Below are 24,995 nucleotides of genomic sequence, written 5' to 3' on the forward strand. Positions count from 1 at the left end.
GCCGGGCAGTTGTAAGAGAGCAGGGTAATTGCATTCTCTTTGTCAGGGACAGCTTTAGAGGCGGGGCTGTGTCTTGACCCTAGCCAGTAAGAAATTAGGGAAGTTCTGCCGTAGCAGCTGAGAGACTTCCAGGAAGTTTTTTTTTTTTTTTTCTTCCAGAAGTAATAGAGCTACCCAAAGGGAAATCATCTAATTTTGGATTCAGTTGTGTAAATGTGATGCGTGGGACACAGATTGCCATCTGCAATTACAAGGAGGCAAGCATGAATATGAGGTGACAGGTTGAAGACAGCAGAAAGGATGCTGGAAAGCCTCTGGAAAGCCTGAAGCTGTTGGGTCCATTGGAATCTGAACCATCTCTTTTTCCAGATTTCTTGTTAGGTCAGATAACAAAATCCTATTGTCTAAAAACCACTTTTAATCAGGTGTTCTACAAATTGTAGCTGCAGGTACCTTGACATAATAATTCCTAATAAATCCAAGGAGGTGACTTGGGAGGTTAACTGAACAATGCACAGAAATCACTGGACTATTGTGACAGTTACTATGCTGATGGATATATTAGAGCTTTGAAGGTGTAAAAGTGTTTCACCTTGATGACGTACTTTGTGTGAAGGTGGATAATTTACTTTGCGAAGGCAGAAGACTCACATCACATTTTATTTTTTTTTTTATTATTATTATTTTTTTATTTATGATAGTCACACAGAGAGAGAGAGGCAGAGACACATGCAGAGGGAGAAGCAGGCTCCATGCACCGGGAGCCCGACATGGGATTCGATCCCGGGTCTCCAGGATCGCACCCTGGGCCAAAGGCAGGCGCTAAACCGCTGTGCCACCCAGGGATCCCCACATTTTAAAAATAAAAATATTTTCTCATCTCTTGGATTTGCATGTGAACTTCATTTCCAAAAGAAAAGAGTACACTATACGTATACTTGAGAAAATATTCCAGCAGAGAAAAAAAAGCTTTCTAGGGTAGTAATTCCCAACATTTCCAGTTACAAAGGAGGTCTCTTTTTTTATATATTTCTTTTTTTTTAAATTGGAGTTCAATTTGCCAACATATAGCATAACACCCAGTGCTTATCCTGCCAAGTGCCCCCCTCAGTGCCCATCACCCAGTCACCCCAACCCCCCACCCACCTCCCTTTCCACTACCCCACAAAGGAGGTCTCTTAAGGTCACCTCCCACATGACAGTGATTGAATTTTTAATACCTGTTCATGGTAGGAGCTGGGAGGATAATGACAAAGTGACTTTTAATACAGCAACGCATTTCATCAGTCCTGTTCTATCACTCTCAACAGCATCCCCATCAGTTTGAAAATTAACCACACAAATGTGTGCCAGACATTTCTAGTTAGCCTGCAAACATCTCATTACTGTAGAGGAAGGCAATGCCTATCCAAGTCTTGGAGGTCTGCAGCCCTACGGCTGCGCACCATTGTTCTAAAAAAAAAATTCACTTTAAGTGCACTTAAAGTCACCTTGTTAAAAGAAGGTGACACTGGGGAACCACTCTTCTCTGCACTGGGGTGCTGGCAGGGATGGTCTTATAGCCCCACTCCAAAACAGACTTTCTAAATCTTATTTTGTTTCTTGAGTGCTATGGCTCCTGAAACCCTGACTCATTAACCGTACAGTGTAGGCAATTAAAATAGGAAGCTGATTGATAAGAAATTAAACCAGTATGCATAATGCAGATGTCTAAGGAGGATGATATTCCCAGGGCTCTAGGAAGCAGGCTAATCAGGTTTCAATCAGGAACCCATCATTCAGAGGGAAAGAATTAATTCAGGATGGGAGGCAGAAGCACAGTCAGAATATCAAGATCTATCTGGATGAGTCTCTCCTTGGGAGGAGCAAACCATGTCACATGGGGGTGTATGCTGCAGAGGAGTCCAGCTGGGAGGTTTTCTGATAGCCTGCCACAAAAAGATGCTGCTGCATACTGCTGCTATATATTCCTCATAGATGTTCTGGCTTCCAAAACCTGCTTAAACCAACACTGCTTCTGACCTCCTTGGCCCTAATCATTTCCAGAGAAACGACCATGCAAAGGGGGTGACAAGTAGCTGTGGAGCATTCCCTAGGGCAGGCTTTTGCAACAGACACACCTCCTTAGCAGGTTAAGGGCCTAGTCTGGTAGGGTTTGCTGTGTGCGGGGAATGACAGGATTGGAGAGATTTCTGAATTCCCAACTCTGTCCAGGTCTCAGCTGTTATGAAGTGCCTTTTTCTGGGAAGAAAAAGAAAAGGGCTCAACATGTTACTCATTTAATTACAGTATATAGTTGACATTTCTGAGCTCTTTCCCATTTGGAAAGATATGCAGAGAGAACATAGTCTCCTGGAAGACGGGTGCCCAGAGAAATATGGCCATAGAGGAATGACATCTCTTTCCCTCATCTCCTTCCTAATCTTCACAAACTTGGGCCTAAACGCCGTAAAACAGAACTATCACAGTGGGGTGGGAGGAGTGAGCTTTAGGTTCACATATGAAGCAGCAAAATGTGGTGCCTAAAATGTGTATGCTGCAAAAATCACCCAGTTTACCAGGAAACATCCCAAATGTATGGTTTTAAGCTATTCAGTGGTACTGATAACGTGAAAGTGTTTTCTTCAACTATCTTTTCAAAGTCCCAGTGTTGACAGGGAAGTTAAAACTTACTCTTTTAACTTTACATAAAGATACCCTCCAAGAAGAGGACTGAGCAGATTCCCATCATTGGGGAAGCTCTGTGAAAACAAATGAAGTGATAGGTACCATTGTTAAAAGGAACATGAATGCTAGATTAGAAGACTAGTATTGAATCCATGTTAAATTTCCTGAATCCGGTCACTGTACTATGCCTTTGCTCTTAGGAAACACACCCTGAAGTATTTCAGAACAAAGGGCAAAAGGGACCAAGTGAGAATGACAAAGCAAACACAGCAAGATATTAATAGGTAGACCTGGGTGCAAGATACAAAAAGAATCCCTTGCAGTGTTCTTGAGGCTTTTCTATTAGCTTGAAATTATTTCAAAATGAAATATTTACAAACACCGAATGAAGTACTTTTAGATTGACCTACTTAAACGCAATACTTGACATTCAGTTTTCTCAAGGGGTTGACTGAATGCCAAAAGCTCTCTTTCCAAAGACTTAACCTATAGCTAAGTCTTTCCAAATTGCAAGGCCATCTTCAGAAGAAAAGAAATTACTGCAATAATCCATGTCTATCTCATGCTCTGAAATGACCTCATCAATAACTGATAGTTTTTCTTCCAACTGTGGATTGTCATTTACTTTGATTATTTATGTTAATATGAAGATTATTTAAGTTAATATGAAGCTTATATTTCTGAATCGGTATAATATTTGTTTGTCTAGTGGAGATCTGGATTTGTACTGCCTCTTTTTTTTGGTATCACACACAGCAAATCAACAGACAGAGTCTTAGTATCCAGCAGTGCAGGTTCAACAAATGGAATGAATGCCTTATAAAACAGAGAAGATTCTATAAGCCATTGGTGTCTTGCAAGTCAGAATGCTAGCACTCTCAAATCCTAGCACTTTCTCATCCTGGCAGAAAGAATTTTCAGGTGAGGTTACAAAACCATAATTAATCACAATGAAACCACTTTCAAATTTGTTTTTAAAATCGTCCCTGACATCAAAAAGCCATGAAAGGACTGTGTAAGGAATGAAACACAAGGGGAAATTGAAAAATTAATTTATTATATGAAGAAACATAAACAATATTTGTTATAGTCATTGGCTGCACAGAAGCAGCCTGCAAAAGCTCACATCCACAGTTTATTGACTGAGAAGTACTAACACATAACACTCATAATCACAGCACTAATGTTCTAAGGTGGTTTCCAAGGAAATGCTGTATTTGACATTTTTAATGTTTATTTTCCCATTTACAAGGCTGAAAAGATTAGACTCGCATTCAATTAAAGTCTAACAAGACCAGGCATTCAGCTTGTAAAGCACAACTGTCAAAAGACACTAGCTACTATGTCCTTCATGAAAGATGAAAGATGCACAAATGATCAGCTCATGATCATTGGAGGCAGTTTCTCAGATTTCAGTGGGTTGTCTTCCTCCAAGTATCATGTATTTGGGTGCTAATTTTTGTAAGCAACCCACAGCAAGAGAGAGGGCAACTGCTGCAATCTCTCCAAGAATAAAGACCATTTACACTTGCCCTTCCATGAGGTCAAAGGCCAACGTATTCATTCAAGACACTCATGTGGATGATACTGCTAGTTTCTTTTCTAACAGTAAAAGCATAATAATAACCTGTTTATGGACTTGAATAACTGTATCAACTCCTTAAATATGTATGGCACTTTAACATATTTTCACAGCATTTTCACATCTATTATTTAATTTGATCTTTCCAACAACCTTGTGAGGTAGGCCAGGCAAGTATATCATCCAGATTTGGTGGGTGAAGAAACTGAGGCATACAGCCACTAAGTAACTTGCAGAGCTACACAGGGAGGTGCCGATCTCTACGTTGCACTGCCTCCAGTAATGAAGAGACAAAGCCTAAATGTGATTGATCTTATTTCAATGTATTTTGATGAAATACTTCACCTCCATTCAGCCAAATGATAGTGATTCAGTTGGAGCAGCTGTCATGACAAGTTATGGCATGCAATTAATTAAACGAAGCACTGAGAGTTTTAAAAATTGGAATTAAAATGAAAAACATTTTAGTTCTCAACACATGAGGGAATTTACTTGTTTGTCTTTAGGGCAACCTAGCTCTGCAGTCTGAACTATAATTTTACCATTTCAGAGGTATAATATAAATTTTAAAACAAAAATTCTCAGTTCACCATGACTTAGATTTTTACAATACAGAAAAAACCAGTGTTTTTTCTCCCCCAAAGTGAATGGATACACATGGCCTCACAGCAGGGATAGCTGTATATTAAGGGTTACCAAACCTCTTTGTCCTTATAAATGTGGCTTATAATTGGGTTATGGGAGCCTGACAGACCATCACTGTTAGTTTGGTTTGGGGTCATTTAAGATGTTTAGCTATCCTTTATGTTAAAATGACTTAAAATGCATTTGAAGGCTCAGATTTTGTAATAATTCTTGAGACACGCTTCCAAGTCAAGGTTGGAAACATCTGACCCTCCTTCCTGTCTAATTCTAACCACAATTCCTGCTCAAACTCACCATTTTTAACCTGTCTCGTGACAGACTGCCTATTAGAAACTGGATAGGTCAGAAAGTTAAGCCATTACGGGTCTTTAGATCATCAACCCTGACTGAACTGCAATGTCCTAGCCTAGTCAATGACAGGTCATCAGTTTCCAAATATTTCATTATCAAGGTTTTTAGGGTAGGCATAATGGCACTACATTGAGGCATTTTCCCAAGACAACTGAGGATATGCTACACAATCTTTATATGAAACAAATATGGTTCCAGATTAAAGGAGAAATTATACTGGAGACAGGAGAGTATAGGAGCATAAAACTTCAGATCTCATTCAAATAACTTATAATTATGCCAAATCAAAATACATTCAGTTAAAGATTAAAAATCCAAAAAAAAAGACTAAAAATCCTCTGACCATTTCATCTATTTCTATATTTAAAAGTTTCTGAAAAAAATAAAAAAATAAAAGTTTCTGAAGTCAGTATCTAACTTGGGAGAGGAGACCCTTTTCCTTCAAATAATGACAATTAAAATGCCCCATATAGTTACACCTGGCAAGAGTGTTCTGTGGAGTTTTCTAGAAAAACTTAAGTTAATCAATATAACCCTTATCTCAAATTTTTCTGACAGGCAAGGAGGAAGAGGGGAAGAGAAGACTGTGAGTTTATTTTTCTTCTTTGTTAAGGAAGAAAATCCTAGAAAATTCAACTAAAAATTTCCCAGAACTGTAGGATGGGACAGAACCTTGCAGAGGTTTAAACCTATCTTCCAGCAGATTCATTTATTTTTGATCATCCCGAGAAAGTAAGATTTCTGCTTATAAAAGTCTACATCATTTTGATGTTTTAACAACCCTCTTAATCCAGAATTTCTTGAACACATTGAAGGAATACAACTTTCCTAAAATTCTAGGGCTTAAAGCCAAATTCAGAATACAATTTTGCATCTGTGGATCCTTGGGAATAAAGTCTCCAAAATCTAGACTTCTGAATCAATCAGAGATTGCAGGCCAAGGTGGCTACAGGTGGTTATGTACAAAGAGCCCTAATGAGAAAAAATGGAACATCTGTCTATTCAAAAAGTGACATGAACAGCCCTCTCTGGACACTCTGACAGGAATGATACTGCTGATGACAAAACCCTAGTAACCTTCTCTGGTCATGAGAACAGCTCTTCGATGAAAGCTATGCTCAGAGAAAAAAAAAAAAAAATGAAAGGCCACCTATGCCAGCAGTTAAAAGAAAAAACCTCAGAAAACAAGAAATCTCCTGTCCTCATTCTATCTGATGGATCCAACCAGCCCAACTCAGATAGCATGGGGACCTTGTCAATGAAAAGGCTGGTAATGCCTGGGAGAACAAGCTGCCCCTCCAGTGCTCAGGGGTTTCCCTGGCTTCTCTCCATAGTTCCCACATGCCCAAGAGCTCTCTAAAGTGGAGCAACTCACAGGGAGTTGAGAGCTAACTTCCCTCTTTGCTAACTGTGTGGGGCCCATCTCTTGTATGAAGTACAAGGATCAACCCAAGAACCAGTATGTGTGAGCCCCGAGAGACTCCGGTCCTATTAAGCAGAGCAGAGCTCATCAGCATTCAGAATCTGGCTGGGCACAGAACTTATTTTACTGCTGGAAGGTGTCTCATCTCTGTCTCCTGTTGACCTGAGATCTGTTTTTCCTACAGACTCATGGGCTTTCTGCTGCCTACAGTTACAGCAGACACACTTTAGCCACTGTCGAAAGCCTTCAGAAACACTGGAAGAAAAAAGCTTTTTGCAAGGGTGGAAGAACTGATAGAACACAAGCATAAAGAGGATGGCTGTGCAGTAGCCAATGAGCAACTGCAGAATCAGCAGAGGTGCACACACGTACATATAGATGTCGGTCTTGTAAAGATACCACATGAGGAGGAGGACGGCATTCTCAATGAATCTCAGCATGTAGTACGCGAGCAGCCGGTACCAGTTCTGGGACTTGCTGATGAGGTCAGGGTTGTTGAGTTTCAGCTGCACGGCAGACCAGCAAAACATATTGATCCCGGCATACAGTAAGGTGAGGAAGCACAGCACGATGGTTGTGCCCACCCGACTGAGGGCCTTCTCAATGTTCTCAGGGAATGGGGAGCCACTGCACCAGAAGAGGATCCAGGGATATAAGAAGAAGCTGAAGAAGTTGACAAGTACAACCATCACCACCCAGGCCTTCAGGACAGAGGTAAAGAGGACCAGGACAATGACTCGAGTGGCAATCTCAAAGCTCCTCCAGAGGAAGATACAGACGTAAGCCAGGGGCTTCACTTTGACATCATATTCATCGTACTTGATCTTGATGGCTAGGATGTTGCAGCGCAAGGCTCCATACACAATGGACAACAGGGATAGGACCATGAAGAGACCTGGGGAGAGGAGACAAAGAACACTGTCGAGTGTCACCTGCTCCAAGAATCCTGCTACCATGGACACTGTCACTTCCTTCCCAGTATTCCTTGGACCCCTCTCTTTGCAGTTCACAGGCTGATTTCCAGGTGTCAGCATGTGATCACTGTGCCTCAGGGCTTTTTCTAGGGCCTCAGAGGGCTGCTCTGCCCCAGGGCTGTGGAAGGGACTCTGTGCCCCTGGGAAAGCCCTCAATACTCAAGTCCAGCCCTGACAAGAGCTGGAACCCAACCACCTGGGCGCCGCCCCCCAACCACCCCCACGCCTTGGGTAGCTTAACTCAGGCCTGTGTCTATGTCTTATAGTCTTTGCTGGTGTCTCCTCACAGGGCTTCTTTCTGGTCACCCATGGGGATGGCTGTCTAATAATGCTCCCTGTATTGGTTGTCTTTCCCTTCTTCTCAGTCCCCTCTCCTGTGCTCCTTAATGCCCTCCTCTAAAAACATGTGCACTCAGATCCTTGTCTCAGGGTCTGCTTAAGGGTCAACTAGAATTGAAGCATCTTCCTAACTCCATGTTGCTCTGTCTGAATAATATGTAAGGTCCTTTACAGGCTGTGCTCTCTTTCCTCCCTTATACGCTCTAGAGGAGTCAAGAATGACCACGTCTGACGTGTCGTCTTGGCATCTCTCAACATGTACCAGTAGTAGGTACACAGACAGAAAGGTCTCAGTAATAAATTGCTCTGTGAGTTCCTCTCTATCTGCAGGGGAACAGATAGTTCAGTTTCTATGCTGACTATAGAATGCTCACTTTTCGTTACTCTTCAGTGACATTTAAGACCCTTAACCACAGATTGCTGAAGAAATGAGAACCTCACTGTTACTGGGCATCTTGTCTTAGGCTGAAAGGCCTTAGTGTTTGAAGAAGTCTCAATGCTAGCTGCTTATTTCTTGAAATGACCTGTGGCTAATGGGTTTATCCAGTTTATACAAAGCAGAAGTTTGGGGTGGGGACAAGATATGGCTCATTTAAACGGGCCATGATACCGTGTTCGAGAGCATGACAATGGTGGTTGTGAGCTACAGTCTGAGAAACGTGCTGCCAATCCATGGACACAAATTGTGTGGTTGAAACTGAAATATGATCACTTATGACAGGCTGGCAGAACCTTCACATACTGGATCAAGGAGCACCTGGAGGCAGGGCTTGGTGGTAAGGGACCAAGTGTCTGGCTCTGGTTTAGTCTTAGCCCACCAGGTGACACTAGGGAAATGGTAATCTCTTTGGGTTCCATTTTCTCATCCATAAAATTGAGATGATAATACTTTCCAATGTCTGCTTTATAAGGTTCAGTGTCCATATAACATAACTGCCTCTACTTGAATGTGTAACTTGAAATGTGTGGGAATTAAGGGCTTTTTCCTTATTTAAGTTCCAAATCAATGGGAAACCATCTATATTTGGTGGACATGAAAGCTCTGAAGCCTTGGTACTTCTTTGCCTGGGAGAAGCTCAATTTTACTCAAAGCATCAGTTTTTTCAGTCTTTTGGCACTGACTGAAATCATCAAAATCACTCACTGGAAAGACTGTCATCTACTAATCAAATTTAAAAGATAGAAACACTACCACAGGAGGAGATGGGCAGCAATTGGACTGAATTATTTTTCCTGAGAGGCTAATTCAGTGGAGTGTTGTAAAGCAGTACATATCAGCGATGTATTTTTATATGTTTTATATATTTTCTATTTTTACAAATTTCTATGCCCTAAGGATCTAATGTTGAATCCTTTTCTTTAAGTCCTTATGTTTTTCCCACTACAAGAAACATACTTCATCTGCAGAAGATGAGCTAAGCATAAATAATTAAAATGTAAATTGTGTATTCATACACATATAATATTTATATTGTTATATTTTTGGTACTTAGTAATACAATGACCCAAACAATTTTTTAAGCATTTATCCATTTTTCTCATTAGGTCAATTATTTCCAAATTGTATTTCTTTTTCTATGAAGAGAATGAGCTAGTGATTACCCAGTTGGTGCTCAGTGGCAGTCACCTAGTAAAACTTTCTGAGAATGCAAAGAAAGTGTCTTAAAATCACTGACTTCAATTGTCCCTCCCACTGTTGGGTGCTCACTGCAAAATGTCACAGATAGAGAGGGGTCCCAGAAGAGAGATGTACTTGGAAGACAAGAAGCTTGTACAAAATGCTTGGAATGCACATTTCTACCTCTTGATTTAAGCTGTTATCTAATGAATGGTTTAGGGTGATGCTCATGCAAATACCTACTTATTCAGAGGTAAGTGGAGAGAAGCTCTCTGAAGCCACTTCCCAACCTTATCTTCCCACAGGTAACATAAAAGGGGATCCACTGGCCATCCTGCCCATTGAAGTGGTACTTCATAGAAGTCTAACATCCCTTAATAATCCTATTCTCATTTTCTATGAGTGTGGGTGGGGGGCATTCTGTTCTCATCCTTCATTAGAAGGCAAGACATCACTTTAGGTAAAGCTGAATAGAAGGCTCTGGCACTATTCCAAAATCTTGCCACACTCAGAGCTTCTTCCCACTCAATTCCTGCCAAATAATCTCCTTCCAAACAAGATTTTTCTATTTCACAGATAAAAAAAATTGTTAATAGGCATGAATTTACCCATTTCCTGATGACACCAAAAACTGAATCTCCATGTTAAGTGATGAAGAATATTTTATTTCCCAGGATTCCTCTTCGGAGGGGAATTCTATATGTGACTACTCTCTATGGATACTGGATCTTCATATAAAATGACTAACCTTGCAAAATGTTTAGGTGGAATAGATATTTTCCCCCAAAATTAATGACTGACTTCAAGGAGGTAAACCAAGGCGTCCTAAAGGAATATGGAGTGATTTTTACGGTGGCAGAGGGCAACTGAAGGAGTTAGCATAGGAAGCTTCTGAAAATCGGAATTTTGACCAGATTTCTGAAAGGCGGTACTTTTTATGTCTTTCTCTTTCAATCCAGTAGCTGAATAGTGCTTTCTTTACTATCTGGAGCCAGGATCTTTAACTGTATTACACTCTGCCACTTGCCTCCTTCTCAAAAACCTTGCTCCATCAATTATCATCTTTCTCTTCTACAGTTGCAGCTGCCCCTCTATCTGGGTTCTTTTCCTTGAGTGTATGAATATGCCTAAGTCAGCTGCATCTAAAAAACCATCCCTCATTTGCAAAAACCAACATAATTGTAGAAGCTGTGTGATGGATAAGAGGAGATTCATTATAGTATCTTCTTGGTCTTTTCTCCTGTTGCAAAAATGCTGTAATAATAATAATGCTGGAAGGAAGGAAGGAAGGAAGGAAGGAAGGAAGGAAGGAAGGGAGGGAGGGAGGGAGGGAGGGAGGGAGGGAGGGAGGGAGGGAGGGAAAGGGAAAGGGAAAGGGAAAGGGAAAGGGAAAGGGAAAGGGAAAGGGAAAGGGAAAGGAGGAAGGAAGGGAGGGAGAAGGAAGAAGAAAGGAAGGGAAGGGAAACGGGGGGTGTGGGAGAAAGAGAGGAAGGATGTCTCCTTCACCCTGTACTTCTTTCCATCTTCTACTGGACTTTCCTTGACACTTTGGGTTAACCCTCTTGAGCTACATCTAATCAAAACACTCACTCTTTATTCTTCAACCTCTTGCAGTTTGGATTCTGGTCTTACTGCTTCCTGATCTCTCTATAACACGGGATGTTGCTTACTCACACCTCGAAACCTCTCCTGTAGAAGTGATCACACTGTTTGCTCCTAATCATCCTCCTGCTTTCCTGGCAGCCTCTTTTCAGTTTCATTCATAGGCACATCTTTCTCTCATGCTTAGGAACCATGGTTTTATGTTCTCCTATACAAGGGCCTACTAGGTTTCTCTTCTTAGATATCTTCTAGGTGCCGCAAAACAAAACCACAAACAGAACAAAACTTATTTTCCTGAAAGCTCCTCCAATGCTTCCTCTAACAACCTGTTAGACCATCACCCCAGATCACCCTATCCAGAAAGTTCTGTGTTAGAGTAGAACTTCTCATCTTCCTGTCCCGTCACAGCCAAGTTGATCTCTACTCCTGCTGTTCTGCGGGGCTCACAGACCAGCAGCAGTGACACTGACTAGGAATTTGTTAGAAGTGCCCCAACTCAGACCCAGCGAATCCAAATTCATATTTTAACAAGATTTTCAGGGTGATTTGTATGACCAATCCAGTTGGAGAAGTATTGCTCTAAGTTCTTTTCTTCTTTCCTTTTTAGTCCTGTCACTTGTTGACTCTCATATGGTTCTTGCCACAGGATCATAACCCCTTTCTTTCTCTGTCACCAGCCTTCCTTTTCTCTTTGCCTGGATAAACCCTACTTGTTCTTCAAGGTTCAGTTAAAGTGTGAAGTCATCAACGATGCTTTTCCTTGGCCTTTATGCAACTACATTCATTCAGTAGTGCTAAAGGCTTCCAAGACTCTTCCAAGCTCAATGAAACACCCCTTTAGTGAGATCTCACAGCCAGCCACCTATGCAGACTTTTATTTCATTGCCAGATATCTTGGGTTGGGTGCCATTTCCTTGGTGTAGCTACTGTTTCATACAGATTTTTTTTATCACTAGCACCTGGAACCAAGACTGGCACATAGTGGGTAACAGATACATGTATACTGAGTGAATGAATGAATAAATGAATTAAAAATTGCACAACCTGTGAACAGCCTTTTTTCACCACTGAATCTGGAATTAAAGTTCCACATCTCTCACAGAATTATAATTGAACTGAGCAACGAGAGCTCCCAAAGCCCCTTACCAGAGGGTGATTTCTGTGGTTATGGGCGTCCTATGCAACTACATCTGCTTCCATGTGCCTTTCTCAATCAAGAAGTTGCACCTGTTTCCAACATTTCCTGAGAAGTCAGATCCAAATTAGAAAATGTCTTTGAGATTCAAGTCTATGTTCTAAAAAAATTCTCTTTGAGGTACATGAGACGCCTGCAAAACAGGGAGCTGTAGGAACAGTACATTATTCTCTGACCAAAGGCTTAACTAAGGAAGCTAAGTACTGCTTCAGCATATGGGGCCCAAGAAGAAGCAAGATCATTTTGGATGATCTTGGCACTGCTGGATTTTCCTGGCCAGTTATCCAGCTCACTGTTCTTGTAGGATTCCACAGCTTACTCCCTGGAGTGATACCTGACCTGACCACTTACTCTAGAACTCAGTGTTCTACTTTATTTTTTTCCCAGTGTTCTGCTCTAACTCCACCCTAGGCTCTGACAACTGGTTAACAAACTGTTAATAAAGAAGTTGAAAAGCACAGAGCTCATCATCACCATGAGCTTGTATCCACATCTGCCACCCTCCCTCCCCAGCTGCTACCACAAATATTGCTTTGGTACTTTGTTTTAATGGCTTTATTGAGACAGAATTCACATACCACACAACTCACAATCTAAAGTATACAATTCAGTGGGGTTTTTTAAAAGTTGATTCACGATATGTATGACCATCACCAGAGTCAATTTTAGTACATTTTTATCACATCAGAAAGAAACCCAGTGCCCATTAGCTCTCATTTTTCTAAGCCCCCTCCCCTACTCAGCCCTAAGCAACCACTAACATATTTTGTGTCTCTATGGATTTCCCAATTCTGGACTTTCATGGGAATGAAATCATGTAATAGGTGTCTTTTGTGACTGGTTTCTTTTACTTGGCATAATGTTTTCAAAGTTCATCTATACTGCAGCACGTATCAGGCCTTCATTCATGTTTTGTTATTAAGATTTTACTTATTTATTCATGAGAGACACAGAGAGAGAGAGAGAGACAGAGACACAGGCAGAGGGAGAAGCAGGCTTCATGCAGAGAGCCCAATGTGGGCCTCGATCCCGGAACTCCAGGATCATGCCCTGGGCCAAAGGCTGCGCTAAACCATTGAGCCACCCTGGGATCCTTGTGTTTTTTAAAGAAAGATTCTTTTATTTATTCATGAGAGACACAGAGAGAGAGGCAGAGACACAGGCAGAGGGAGAGCAGACTCCCTGCAGGAGCCTGATGTGGGACTCCATCACAGAACCCTAGGAACACACCGTGAGCCAAAGGCAGATTCTCAATTGCTGAGCTACCCAGGTGTCCCAGGCCTTCATTTATTCTTATGGTTGAATGATACTCCATTGTATGGATAAACTGCATTTTAAAAATTCATTCATCAGTTGTTATAAATTTAGATTATTTCTGGTTATTGAGAACAGTGCTGTTATGAACATTCATGTACAAATATGTTCTCTTCTGTCTATCATATGCTGGGTCACATGGTAATTTTATATTTGTTTGAGGAACTGCCATACTGCTTTCCAGAGCAACTGCACCATTTTATAACCCCATCTGCAGTATATGAGGGTTCCAATTTCTCCACATCCTTGCCAATATTTGTTATTGACTTGAATTTTTATTATTAACTTCTTGATTCTAGCCGTCCTAATGGGTGTGGAGTAGTATCTCGTTGTGATTTTGATTTACATTTTCCTGGTGACTAATGATGTCAAGCATCTTTTCACGTGCTTATTGGTCATTTGTCTATCTCCTTAGTTGCTTGTAGTTCCTAAATGTAGAACACACTCATAATAGATTTCACACTGTCCCATACGTATCCTAAAAAGTTTAACAAAATTTGAAGGCCAGATCTGCACAGACTAATTTAAGAATAATATATTAGCCTTACCCAGAGCCATCAATGAACATTAAAAAAAAAAAAGTACGGGATCCCTGGGTGGCTCAGCAGTTTAGCACCTGCCTTAGGCTCAGGTCGTGATCCTGGAGACCGAGGATCAACTCCTACATCAGGCTCCCTGCATGGAGCCTGCTTCTCCCTCCTCCTGTGTCTCTGCCTCTCTCTCTCTCTCTCTCTCTCTCTCTTTCTCTCTCTCTCGTCGATCATAAATAAAGAAATAAATAAATCTTTTTTAAAAAGTACAATTCTATCTTTCGTTTTTTTAATTCCCTAAAAAAAGGCATTAAAAAGCAAAAAGAGGATTTTCATGCTGGCAATAGTAGATTAGTTTGTTTTGGTCCAATATTTCTGCCCAGAACAACTGGAAAAACATCCATTCGAAAGCATCAGAGATCTACCAAAGTAGTGAGTACTTCTGGGTCCAAGATCTCAAAGAAAAGTCCCAAGAAAAAATTCTGAAGCTGCTTTTCCCCTTAAGGTATTTGCCCATATGATAGTGGGTACTAAGAGACTAAGACTCTGAACACAGCTTTCAGCAGTATCTCAAAGCTGGTGAGTGTGGGAGCAAATCTTGACATTTGGGCCCTGTAATGATCTTAGTATATACTGAAAGCTTTATGGTGGGAACCCAAAAGACTAGATGCTGGAAGTAAAAGTGACCAGAAATAGATCAGCCCTCACAAACACTGAAGTACAGAATTCAACCAACTCAAGTTGTAACCAAATCACACTGAACTGTATCTAATCTAATTACCTGCTATAAACAAAAGTTGGGGTGACTGGGTGATGTGCACTGAGGGGGGCACTTGACAGGATGGCACTGGGTGTTACACTATATGTTGGCAAACAGAACTCCAATAAAAAATATACAAAGAAAAGAAAAAAAGAAAAAAATCTTCCCAGGGGTGCCTGGGTGGCTCAGTCCAACTCTTGATTTTGGCTCAGGTCATGGTCTTGGGCCATGGGATCGAGCTGCGTGACAGGCTCTACACTGGGCATCCAGCCTGCTTAAGATTCTCTCTCCCTCCCTCTGCCCCTCTCTGCTCACCTCCTGCCATCCCCACTCTCTCTCAAAAAAAAATAAAAGTTAAATCTTCCTGGAGAAAGATAATTCATCCAGAGTCTCAAATTATCTCTATTTTTAATATAAATAACTGACATTTCATTAAAAATAAGTTGGCATGCCAACAACAAAACCAAGAAATGATCAAAACCCAAGAATGAAAACAGATGATTAAAAATAGACCAATAGGTGATACAGATAGTGGAATTACCTGACATGGACTTAAAAATATCTGTAATTAATATGTTCACAAAGTTATATGAGAAAATGGAGAATTTATCAGAGACTGGAAACTATCTTAAAAACTGAAGGGACAAAAAGAAACCAAAAAAACTGAAGGGACAGCCCGGGTGGCTCAACGGTTTAGTGCCACCTTCAGTCCAGGGCCTGATCCTGGAGACCTGGGATCGAGTCCCACATTGGGCTCCCTGCATGGAGCCTGCTTCTCCCTCTGCCTGTGTCTCTGCCTCTCTCTCTCTCTCTCTCTCTCTCTCTCTCTGTATCTCTCGTAAATAAATAAATAAAAATCTTAAAAAAACTGAACTGAAAATGATAGAACTGAAAAATACAGTAACTACAATTTAAAAATCAACAAGCAGTTTTAATAGATTACAAATAGCCATAAGATAATTAGTTGCCAGGCAGAAGGCAAGTCAGAAGAAAATGGAGAAACAAAAAGGATAAGAGACTTATGGGAAAGTGAAATGTCAGGGGATAGGGAAAAAGAAAAAAGAAAAAGAACGAATCAGAAGCAATATTTAAAGAAATGAAGGCTAAGAATTTTTCCAAACTCCCCACAGAAACAGGCTACTCACTCAGCAAAGCCACTTCTTTTGTGTTTCAATCTCAGAAACATAAAGGCAGCAAGTTACAAAGAAGTCAGAAAACATGACCTTGTTACACAGAACAACTTGACCTGAACACAAAACAACACAGATGTACAGCCCGAGAGAGAAATAAGCAAGCTTGTGGAATGTTCAGTGACAGCCTTAAGCACATCCTTACTGAATCTTTCAAAAAACGGTCACCCTAATTGGCTGACCTCAAACAGCTTGTCCTCAGGCTGCAAGTGCTACAGAAGAAGACCACAGCTCCACTGGAAGGTGCCACTCTGGTATTTGCCAGGATTTTAAAAAGGAAACATGGATCATCTTCAACCATCTTTACCTAGTTTCTCATTTCACATGGTCCCCTCAAAACACAGCTTTTATCACAAAAATCAGAGGAAATACATACCATACATGAGCACAACTTAATCCCTAACATATTTTCTGCCTCTTCTCCTATAAAAATCTCTATTGCAAAAGATAAAGAACAAGAAAATAAATACCTTTTACAAATGCTAACTTATGAGTGGAATACTAAAATGTATATACATAAAAACCTGAATGAGCCATCATAATTTGAAGAGTAATGGTCTAAATTATTAGAATTTAAATTATGGTAGAATATTTGGAAAAACTATATTGCCCTGATAGTTTCAAGGACGTTCCACTTAAAAGGAATTTTATTAGCTCTTTAAGGCTTTGATTGGGTGAATAAATTTTCAAAGCATGGCAGATAAATGAGTATTTTAAAGTACATAACTGTTTTTCAAATAAAAAAACAACAAACGCTTGGCTACAACCTCTTATACGATAACCCTATGCTTTCTTCAAGATAATGCAAAGTAAACCTAATTGTAAACTATGCCTGGATTAAGAATAAACTCTGCACCAATTAGATCCAAAAATTTTCCCAAACTGCTGAAATATAAAACTAAATCCCAAGTAGGATAAATATTAAAACTACAGTAAGCATATAATATTAAATTTGCTGAACACTAAAGTCAAAGTGATAACCTTAAAAAGCAAGCAAGCGAGCAAACAGATGAATTTCAAAGAAGCAACAAGGATATTGGCATCTCAACAGAAATAATGGAAGCCAGAAAACAAAGGAATGAGCATCTCAAAGTAGGAAGAAAATGATCTCAAGCAGACTTCCATACCCAAATATGAAGGTAAAAGAAGGACATATTATGACAAAACAAAAATGAGGGAATTTGTCACCAGCAGACCTGCTCTAAAGAAAATAATTAAGTTGGTATGTTGGGCCCAATGAAAATGATCCCACATGGAAGCATGAAGATACAGGGATACACCCTAATACTGTAAAATACATTTTAAAGTTCTAGTGACTAAGACCTTACTACTACTAAAGTCTCACTTGAACACTTGCCAGTTTACCAGATGTTTCATCAGAAATTGAGGACTTTCAATACATATTTATATCTCATCTAGTATTCAGAATTGTCAGAACAAATATTATGGCCCATCATTCATAGCACTCGTGATGTGATTATTACTGTCTATAATCCCCAGAGATCCTGCATGATTTTGCTAGTTTTCTCCCCCAAATATTCTGATTTCTTGCCTAAGGGAAACTGGATGATAAAAATCTCCTCCAGCTCATCTTTTATGTTCAGAAAAATTATTGTACTTTTACTTTGTGCCAGGGACTAGAGTAATAAGCACTTTACAGGTACTAATCACTTCATCCTAACAATTCAATAAAAAAATAAAATAAATACTCTTATTATCCTCAATATACAGATGAGAAAACAGATACATGAAGATGCTAAATAACTTCCCAGAAATCACTCAACTAGCAGAGCTAAAATTCAAACCCAAGAAGTCTTGCTCTAGAGTCTTGGTCTTAACCAGAAGGCAATTCTGCCTAAATAAACATAATAAGGTCCATTTCCCTAGCAGTGCTCTTAGCTTCACTTCTCATCTCCTTTATGGATGGGAGACAAGAAGCAGGACCCTACCACCTTTCAAACTGCCCAGGGCCTCAAGGAGTGTGGAGAATCCCTTCTGAGTATTTGGGGAGTTGTCCAATTCTTCCTTGCTTCCACCAAGCCCAAATTTCATATCTATTTTCTACTATGTGAGAATTCTCTATATGAAGACTTCCTGAAATCATGCTGGGAGTGGGTAGGCATCACTGCCCTAAGCTAATTTCTGCGAATTACCTCCCAAGGCCCAAAAAATGATTGGAAAAAAAGTGAGGCAGGTTCCTCTATCTGTCCTACCAACTTCCTTATCTTTCTGCTTCAGGCAGAGAGAAGAGGTATTAGTGAGTTGAGCTACAGAAAAGAAAACCTTTGCCCTCCATGGCCAAAGGAATTTAGTACCTGATCCATCCATGTGTGGGCCCCTACATCAGGTTATCTAACAGCAAAATGGTAGCAGGACCACTCAGAACCCCAAGACAGAAGTTCTGCATTTTGCTGCACCTTCTCAACTTGGCAAGACACACCAAACCTTCTTAAAACACACTCATGTACAGAGAGCTTTGTAAATAATCAGGCATGGCCACTTGACCCTCCACAACGGAAATAATCTCTTCCATTTTCTGCCTTTGCCAACAGTTGAGCCATAGACACTCACACAAATACTTGTACACGCATCCTTACCTCCACTAGTCTTTTCAACTCCCACAATAATCCTCAGTATAATTTTCTTCCAAATCTATCTTCTCTTCCCTCCTTTCAAATGCTTTTCTGTTCTTCTTATTTAGTGGCCTTATTTTGTATGTGCTTATGGGTTGTAAATAACACGAAAACCTTTAGAAATATTCAGAATATAAATAATAAACAGTGGATAAATAAATGGCTTGGACTTTGCAAAGAAGACATCTGTTCTCCTTCTGTGTGTGATTGTACCAGCTCAGTGCCCCCAACTCTAAGCTGTACTATCAAAATCTACTTTGCAGATATGTGGATGTGGAATCAAAAGGTCCTGTGCAGGATTCCTCAACCACAGGCTCTAGAAGGAAACCTGATAAGCTATATAAGCAGCACTGCCATCCTCCAGTGAATCCAAAAACAACCTTGATAACACACTCTTATATGCTGGGCAGAGGGGAAGGTTCCTTCCCAATGAGTAGCATTAGGTAACTTCCACTGGATTATGGCCACAGAATCCGAAAAGAAAATCAAAGCCTACACCCAGACAAAAGCCAAGCATGGATTAAAAGTCTTGATGGTACACAAGAGCATTTTCCCCCCAGTGCATTCAGAGGTGATTTCAATTTAGGAGGAATGGATATGAACCCATCCTCAAGTCTTACAGACTTCGTATTGACATATACACTGACATACACCATTACATAATCTTATAGACCACTGTTTAGACTGCTATAACAGCTCTGTATGCTATACTGAGTATAGCTGAGAAATGCTCTTTGGTGAAGGAAGATATATGTATCATCACTTCCTTGTTGGATTTGCAACGGCTAAATAAATTCATCTGGTTACAGGCTGATGAAAGCATTATACAATTCAAACACAGACATCTAACATAGAGTAGAGGTTTAAGCAACTTCCATACTGGAGCAAAGTCAATACAATACACCTAAGTCAATCTCAGGGTAAGAAGAAAACAAGCTGTAGTAATCTTATACAGCTTTAGTTGATGTATGATTTATATACAAAGAACTACACATACTTAATGTGTACAATTTGATGAGTTTGGACGTATGCAAGTAAAATGGTTAGTAATCAAAATTTAAAATAACCGCTAACTTCGGGGATCCCTGGGTGGCTCAGTGGTTTAGTGCCTGCCTTCTGCCCAGGGCGCGATCCTGGAGTCCCGGGATCAAGTCCCGCGTCGGGCTCCCGGCATGGAGCCTGCTTCTCCCTCCTCCTGTGTCACTGCCTATCTCTCTCTCTATGTCTATCATTCGTTCATAAATAAATAAATAAATACTAAATAAATAAATAAATAAATAAATAAATAAATAAAATAACCGCTAACTTCAATGAGCCCATATTTAAGCAATTTTCCAATTACCCAGTGCTCTTCTTTTAGGTAAAAGAGAAATATGTCAAGTTCATGTCCCTAATAGAATACAAGCTCAACCGAAACAAAGATTCTGTTTTGTTAACTGATGCCTGGCACACAGTGGGTATTCAACAGATATTTGTTGAATAAGTTAGGCAGTAACAAGGATTTACTGTTAAATAAAAAATAATGTATCCAAGCCAGTGTAACATAGCTTCTTCATTTACCAAGCCATATGCTACAAGCATGTCCCAAACAGTGCACCATCCTTGATCTTTCAAGGAGAGAAAATGAGTGGGAAATATCAGTGAGGGTGACAGAACATGAGAGACTCCTAACTCTGGGAAACAAACAAGAGGTGGTGGAAAGGGAGGTGGGTGGGGGTGGGGGTGACTGGGTGACGGGCACTGAGGGGGGCACCTGATGGGATGAGCACTGGGTGTTATGCTATATGTTGGCAAACTGAACACCAATAAAAAATAAATGTATTAAAAAAAGAAACAAGGAGTCAAATTTAAAATAAAAATATACAAAAAAATTTAAAATAAAAAAAAAGCCTAGCCTTTGAAACTGCTAAATAAATAAATAAATAAACAAATAAATAAATAAATAAATAAGAAATTAAAAAAAGAGAGAAAACCTCGAGCAAATGCCATAGTGAGCATGGAGCCCTATGAAGGGTTCAATCTAACAACCCTAAGATCATGACCTTAGCTAAAACCAAGAGTTGGACGCTTAGGAGACTAAGCCACCCAGGTGCCCAAAAGCAAAATTATTTGTAATTAAAGGACTTTCTTTCATGTATAAATTGGGCCCTAGGTTTTGTGTATGTGTGTGTACATTTTCTTTATTTATTTTAGAAACATAGACTGATCTTAAATTACTTCACTGATACAGGACAATACAATTTCCTCACCTTTAAAATTCTATATTCCTTGCCTATTATTGTAAGATAATCTCAAGAGGTGATAGAAAGTAGTGATAAAAAATGACAAAATAAATACTAATGTAACTAATTTTTCCAAGTGAGCAGATTGTAACAATCAAAATCAATTGATAAAAGAGAGTCATTTTATAGAATAAAGCTATAAAAAAAAAACTTTCACCTCCCTCAAATGCTTTTTAACTGATGCATAATTATAAGAATATTGTTTCAAAGTGATGTGAGCCATAAAATAATTGCAAATTATAGGCAATAATGTCAATATATTTAAGATTATATGTCCAACTATTATTCATCAAGTAGAAATAGGAAAATATCAGTACTAATTTTGTCTTTATTTTTGTTTATTCTCTTTGTATAAAAGAACTTCTAGAGCCTTTCTGAATCAAGTAAATGGATCTTAAAAATGGGGGAAAAAAAGGATGTTTCTAATATACATGGGATCTCGTCCAAAGAAACACAGAAAGCTAACAAATATAAGGCTGAAAAATACATGAGCAAAACAGGTTTCTGGATGGCCCATGATTATCAGAAAATTGAATGCCCCAGAAATCTCCATTCCCTTTGGACTAATTGAGTTTCATGGCACATTTGTTCTGCCAGTCACTGCTATTTTAAAAGAGAAGGAACCAGTTAACCAACTCTTTGCTCAATGTATTACCACCTTTTTTATCAAGCATTAACTAAAGTAATACAAATGCACTTCTACAAGGTTTAAAAATGAAGAGAACTTTGAAATCAAAGAATTAGCAAGTTTTCTAGATTCTTTCTAGCTAATTCATTGCCCTACTTACACGCGCATATGTACATCCTTTAATTCACCCTGTCATTTGGATCTTAGTCCATAGACCAGAACTCAGAAAATGTTCACAGAAACAGACAGTAACAACTGCATGTCCTTAAGTTCAACTCAAAGTAGGCAATCTCAGAAATTCTGAAGTCATGAATTTATTTTACTTTTTCCTAAACACAATGAACATATGCCACTATCATATAGTTCATATCATAACTTTGTTATAAGATGCTTTAAATTTATGCTTAACATTATTTTCCCTAGAGAAAATTCAATTTCATTCTATCCACTGATTCCAAATTACTTTTAGGTCTCTTTAGGCACAATTAGAAATACCAGATATAGCTTCCAATCTGAAGCAAGCAGTAAAAACTACTTATCTACGGAAATGTAAAGCTTGGCTCTCTAAATCTTTCTCAGTCTCCTACATGCTGAAAAACTGCAGAATCAGCCTTAATAAAAAAGGCCAGCAATACCAATGACTATTATTACTCACATTATAATAGAGCTATGTGAGCCAGTTTGACCCTTTCTACATGTTCCCCTTGCTCATCTACAAATCTCTAGCCTTTGGCCAACCTTTTATTCCCCCACTCAGCAGTCAGGGTAATCTTTGACTGGAGAGGAGGAGGAAGGATTGAGTATGTCACACTTGATGAATAAAAATGTGAATTCAATTCACCTTTCTAAAAAAATCTTTAGTATGTTCACATGCCCATCACCAGGCCAAGTGCTATTAAACATGTGTTTAAGAAGGTATTTGCAGGGATCCCTGGGTGGCGCAGCGGTTTGGCGCCTGCCTTTGGCCCAGGGCGCGATCCTGGAGACCCGGGATCGAATCCCACGTCAGGCTCCCTGCATGGAGCCTGCTTCTCCCTCTGCCTGTGTCTCTGCCTCTCTCTCTCTCTGTGTGACTGTCATGAATAAATAAATAAAATCTTAAAAAAAAAAAAGAAGGTATTTGCAGTAATGTATGAGGAATACTATTATTTGTACATATTTTTCTCAAATGGAAGTTGTTTATTTTTATTTATTTATTTTTAAAAATATTTTATTTATTTATTCATGGGAGAGAGAGAGAGAGAGAGAGAGGCAGACACAGGCAGAGGGAGAAGCACGCTTCATGCAGGGAGTCCGATGCGGGACTCAATCCCGGGACTCCAGGGATCATGGCCTGAGCCGAAGGCAGGCGCTAAACCGCTGAGCCACCCAGGGATCCCGAAAGTTCTTATTTTTAGAATAGTTTTATAAGTAGACATACGAAAGCTGATTTTTTGGAAAAATCAACAAAATTGATAAAGTCCTAGCTGGAATGATCAAGGAAAAAAAAAGAATATGAACCATCAATATAAGAAATGAGGGACTATCACTGTAGACATTAAACGTATAAGGAAATACTATTAACAACGTTTGCCAAAAAATTCAGTAACTTAGGTGAAATGGAAACATTGCTGGAAAAATACAACTAACCAAAAGTGACACAAGAGGAGATTAAAAATCTGAATAGCCGTCTATGTATTAAAGAAATTAAATTAATTAGCAATACCTTCATGAAGAAAAATTAATTCATCACTGCTTTGCATCAAGACCAGAGAAGGAGCCAAAACATAAAATGCAAACTCACTTGAATCACCTTTAATAAGGTTAAAATTTTCATTAAAATCCATTAAAGTCATCAATGCTGTACCCTGCCCAAAAGTAGGCACACACCCCTTGCAGACTTGCTATCTAGTATGGTTTCCCTGAAAGGAGACCCTCTATAAATAAACATTTAATAACATAGTAAATTAACCTCTAGTGAGCATCGTAACCAAGGGCCTGTACCACATGCCAATGTTTTCTGCTTGTCTCACTTAATTTTCACAACAATCCTATGAAGCCTGTGTTGATAGATGCAGTTTATAAATTAAGAGACAAAAGGTCTCTGAGGTCAGCTTGGTTACACTATTCAATAGCAGAACAGGCTATGAGCCCAAGCTCCTGACCTTAGTCCCAGAAGATTTAAACAAAGTACCAGCTGTGTTTCAGCTTCAAGGCTGCCCAGAATGAGAATGCTCCCTGAATTTCCCAGCACTGATGCCTCAGAGCCGTGGGGAAACCTCCAGCGAGAATTTAATACTCCATTGTTTGGGCTCAGACCTCCCCAATCCCTAGCTGTCCCACAGGGTCTTCATGTGTGTCTTGCCCATCTAGGTTTCTCAATTAACTCCTGATTCTCTTCATGGAAATTTAATTCAGAGCCCACCTGGGCCAACAAAAAGGAAGGAGAAGGCAAGGAAAAGAAGGAATAGGGAAGGGAGAAGAGAGGAAAGGAATAAAACAGACTTTGTAACATTTCAAAGCACTTTCAAATCTATTATCTGCCTTGTCTTCTTACCCTCTTAAGGAGGTAGGCAAGACAGTCATTGTCACTTCTGCTTCATAAAAGAAACTGAGACTCTTTGATTTAAAAAAAGAAATCAGGGATCCCTGGGTGGCGCAGCGGTTTGGCGCCTGCCTTTGGCCCAGGGCGCGATCCTGGAGACCTGGGATCGAATCCCACATCAGGCTCCCGGTGCATGGAGCCTGCTTCTCCCTCTGCCTGTGTCTCTGCCTCTCTCTCTCTCTCTGTGACTATCATAAAAAAAAAATAAAAATTAAAAAAAAATTTAAAAAAAGAAATCATAGTGTTGATATGATCAAGGTATAACCACTACCAGTATTTAGGAGAAGTTTAAAAGACCATAAGCTGGCATTGGAAGGAACACCATGGTAGGCTTTTTTGTAAATTTATTTTGTATTTAATTAAATAAGGTATAAAGGCTGGTGAAGTGTAATATAATTGTGTAAACAAATTCTGTTAATAGAGAGATGTACAGACTTGTTTTGTACTGTATCTTGAAACTTGTGAAATAAAGAATCCACCTCTGGTTATCCTATAAAAAAAAAAAAAAGAAAAAAGAAACTGAGACCTAGGGGGCCATACAAAATTCAAAGGAGAATGGAGAAATAGTGTTAGAGCCATATGGTAGAACAAGGGATGGCAAACTAGGCCCAATATTTGTATAGCCCAAGAGCACAGAATGTTTGATATTTTTAAAAGGGTTGTAAAAACAAACAAAAA

General features: G+C 39.6%; 1 protein-coding gene across 1 annotated transcript in view; it reads right to left on the reverse strand.

Moving 5' to 3' along the window:
* Window positions 1–3,703: 3,703 nt before the first annotated feature.
* XK (X-linked Kx blood group antigen, Kell and VPS13A binding protein) overlaps window positions 3,704–24,995 on the reverse strand; it is a 44,459-nt gene continuing 23,167 nt past the window's right edge. Inside the window, exon 3 of the mRNA XM_077888987.1 lies at window positions 3,704–7,563. Coding sequence (XP_077745113.1) covers window positions 6,737–7,563 — 827 coding nt within the window. The 3' untranslated portion in view covers window positions 3,704–6,736. The remainder of the gene's footprint in view (window positions 7,564–24,995) is intronic.

Source organism: Canis aureus, chromosome X (assembly GCF_053574225.1).
Source record: "Canis aureus isolate CA01 chromosome X, VMU_Caureus_v.1.0, whole genome shotgun sequence".
NCBI classification, from domain to species: domain Eukaryota; kingdom Metazoa; phylum Chordata; class Mammalia; order Carnivora; family Canidae; genus Canis; species Canis aureus.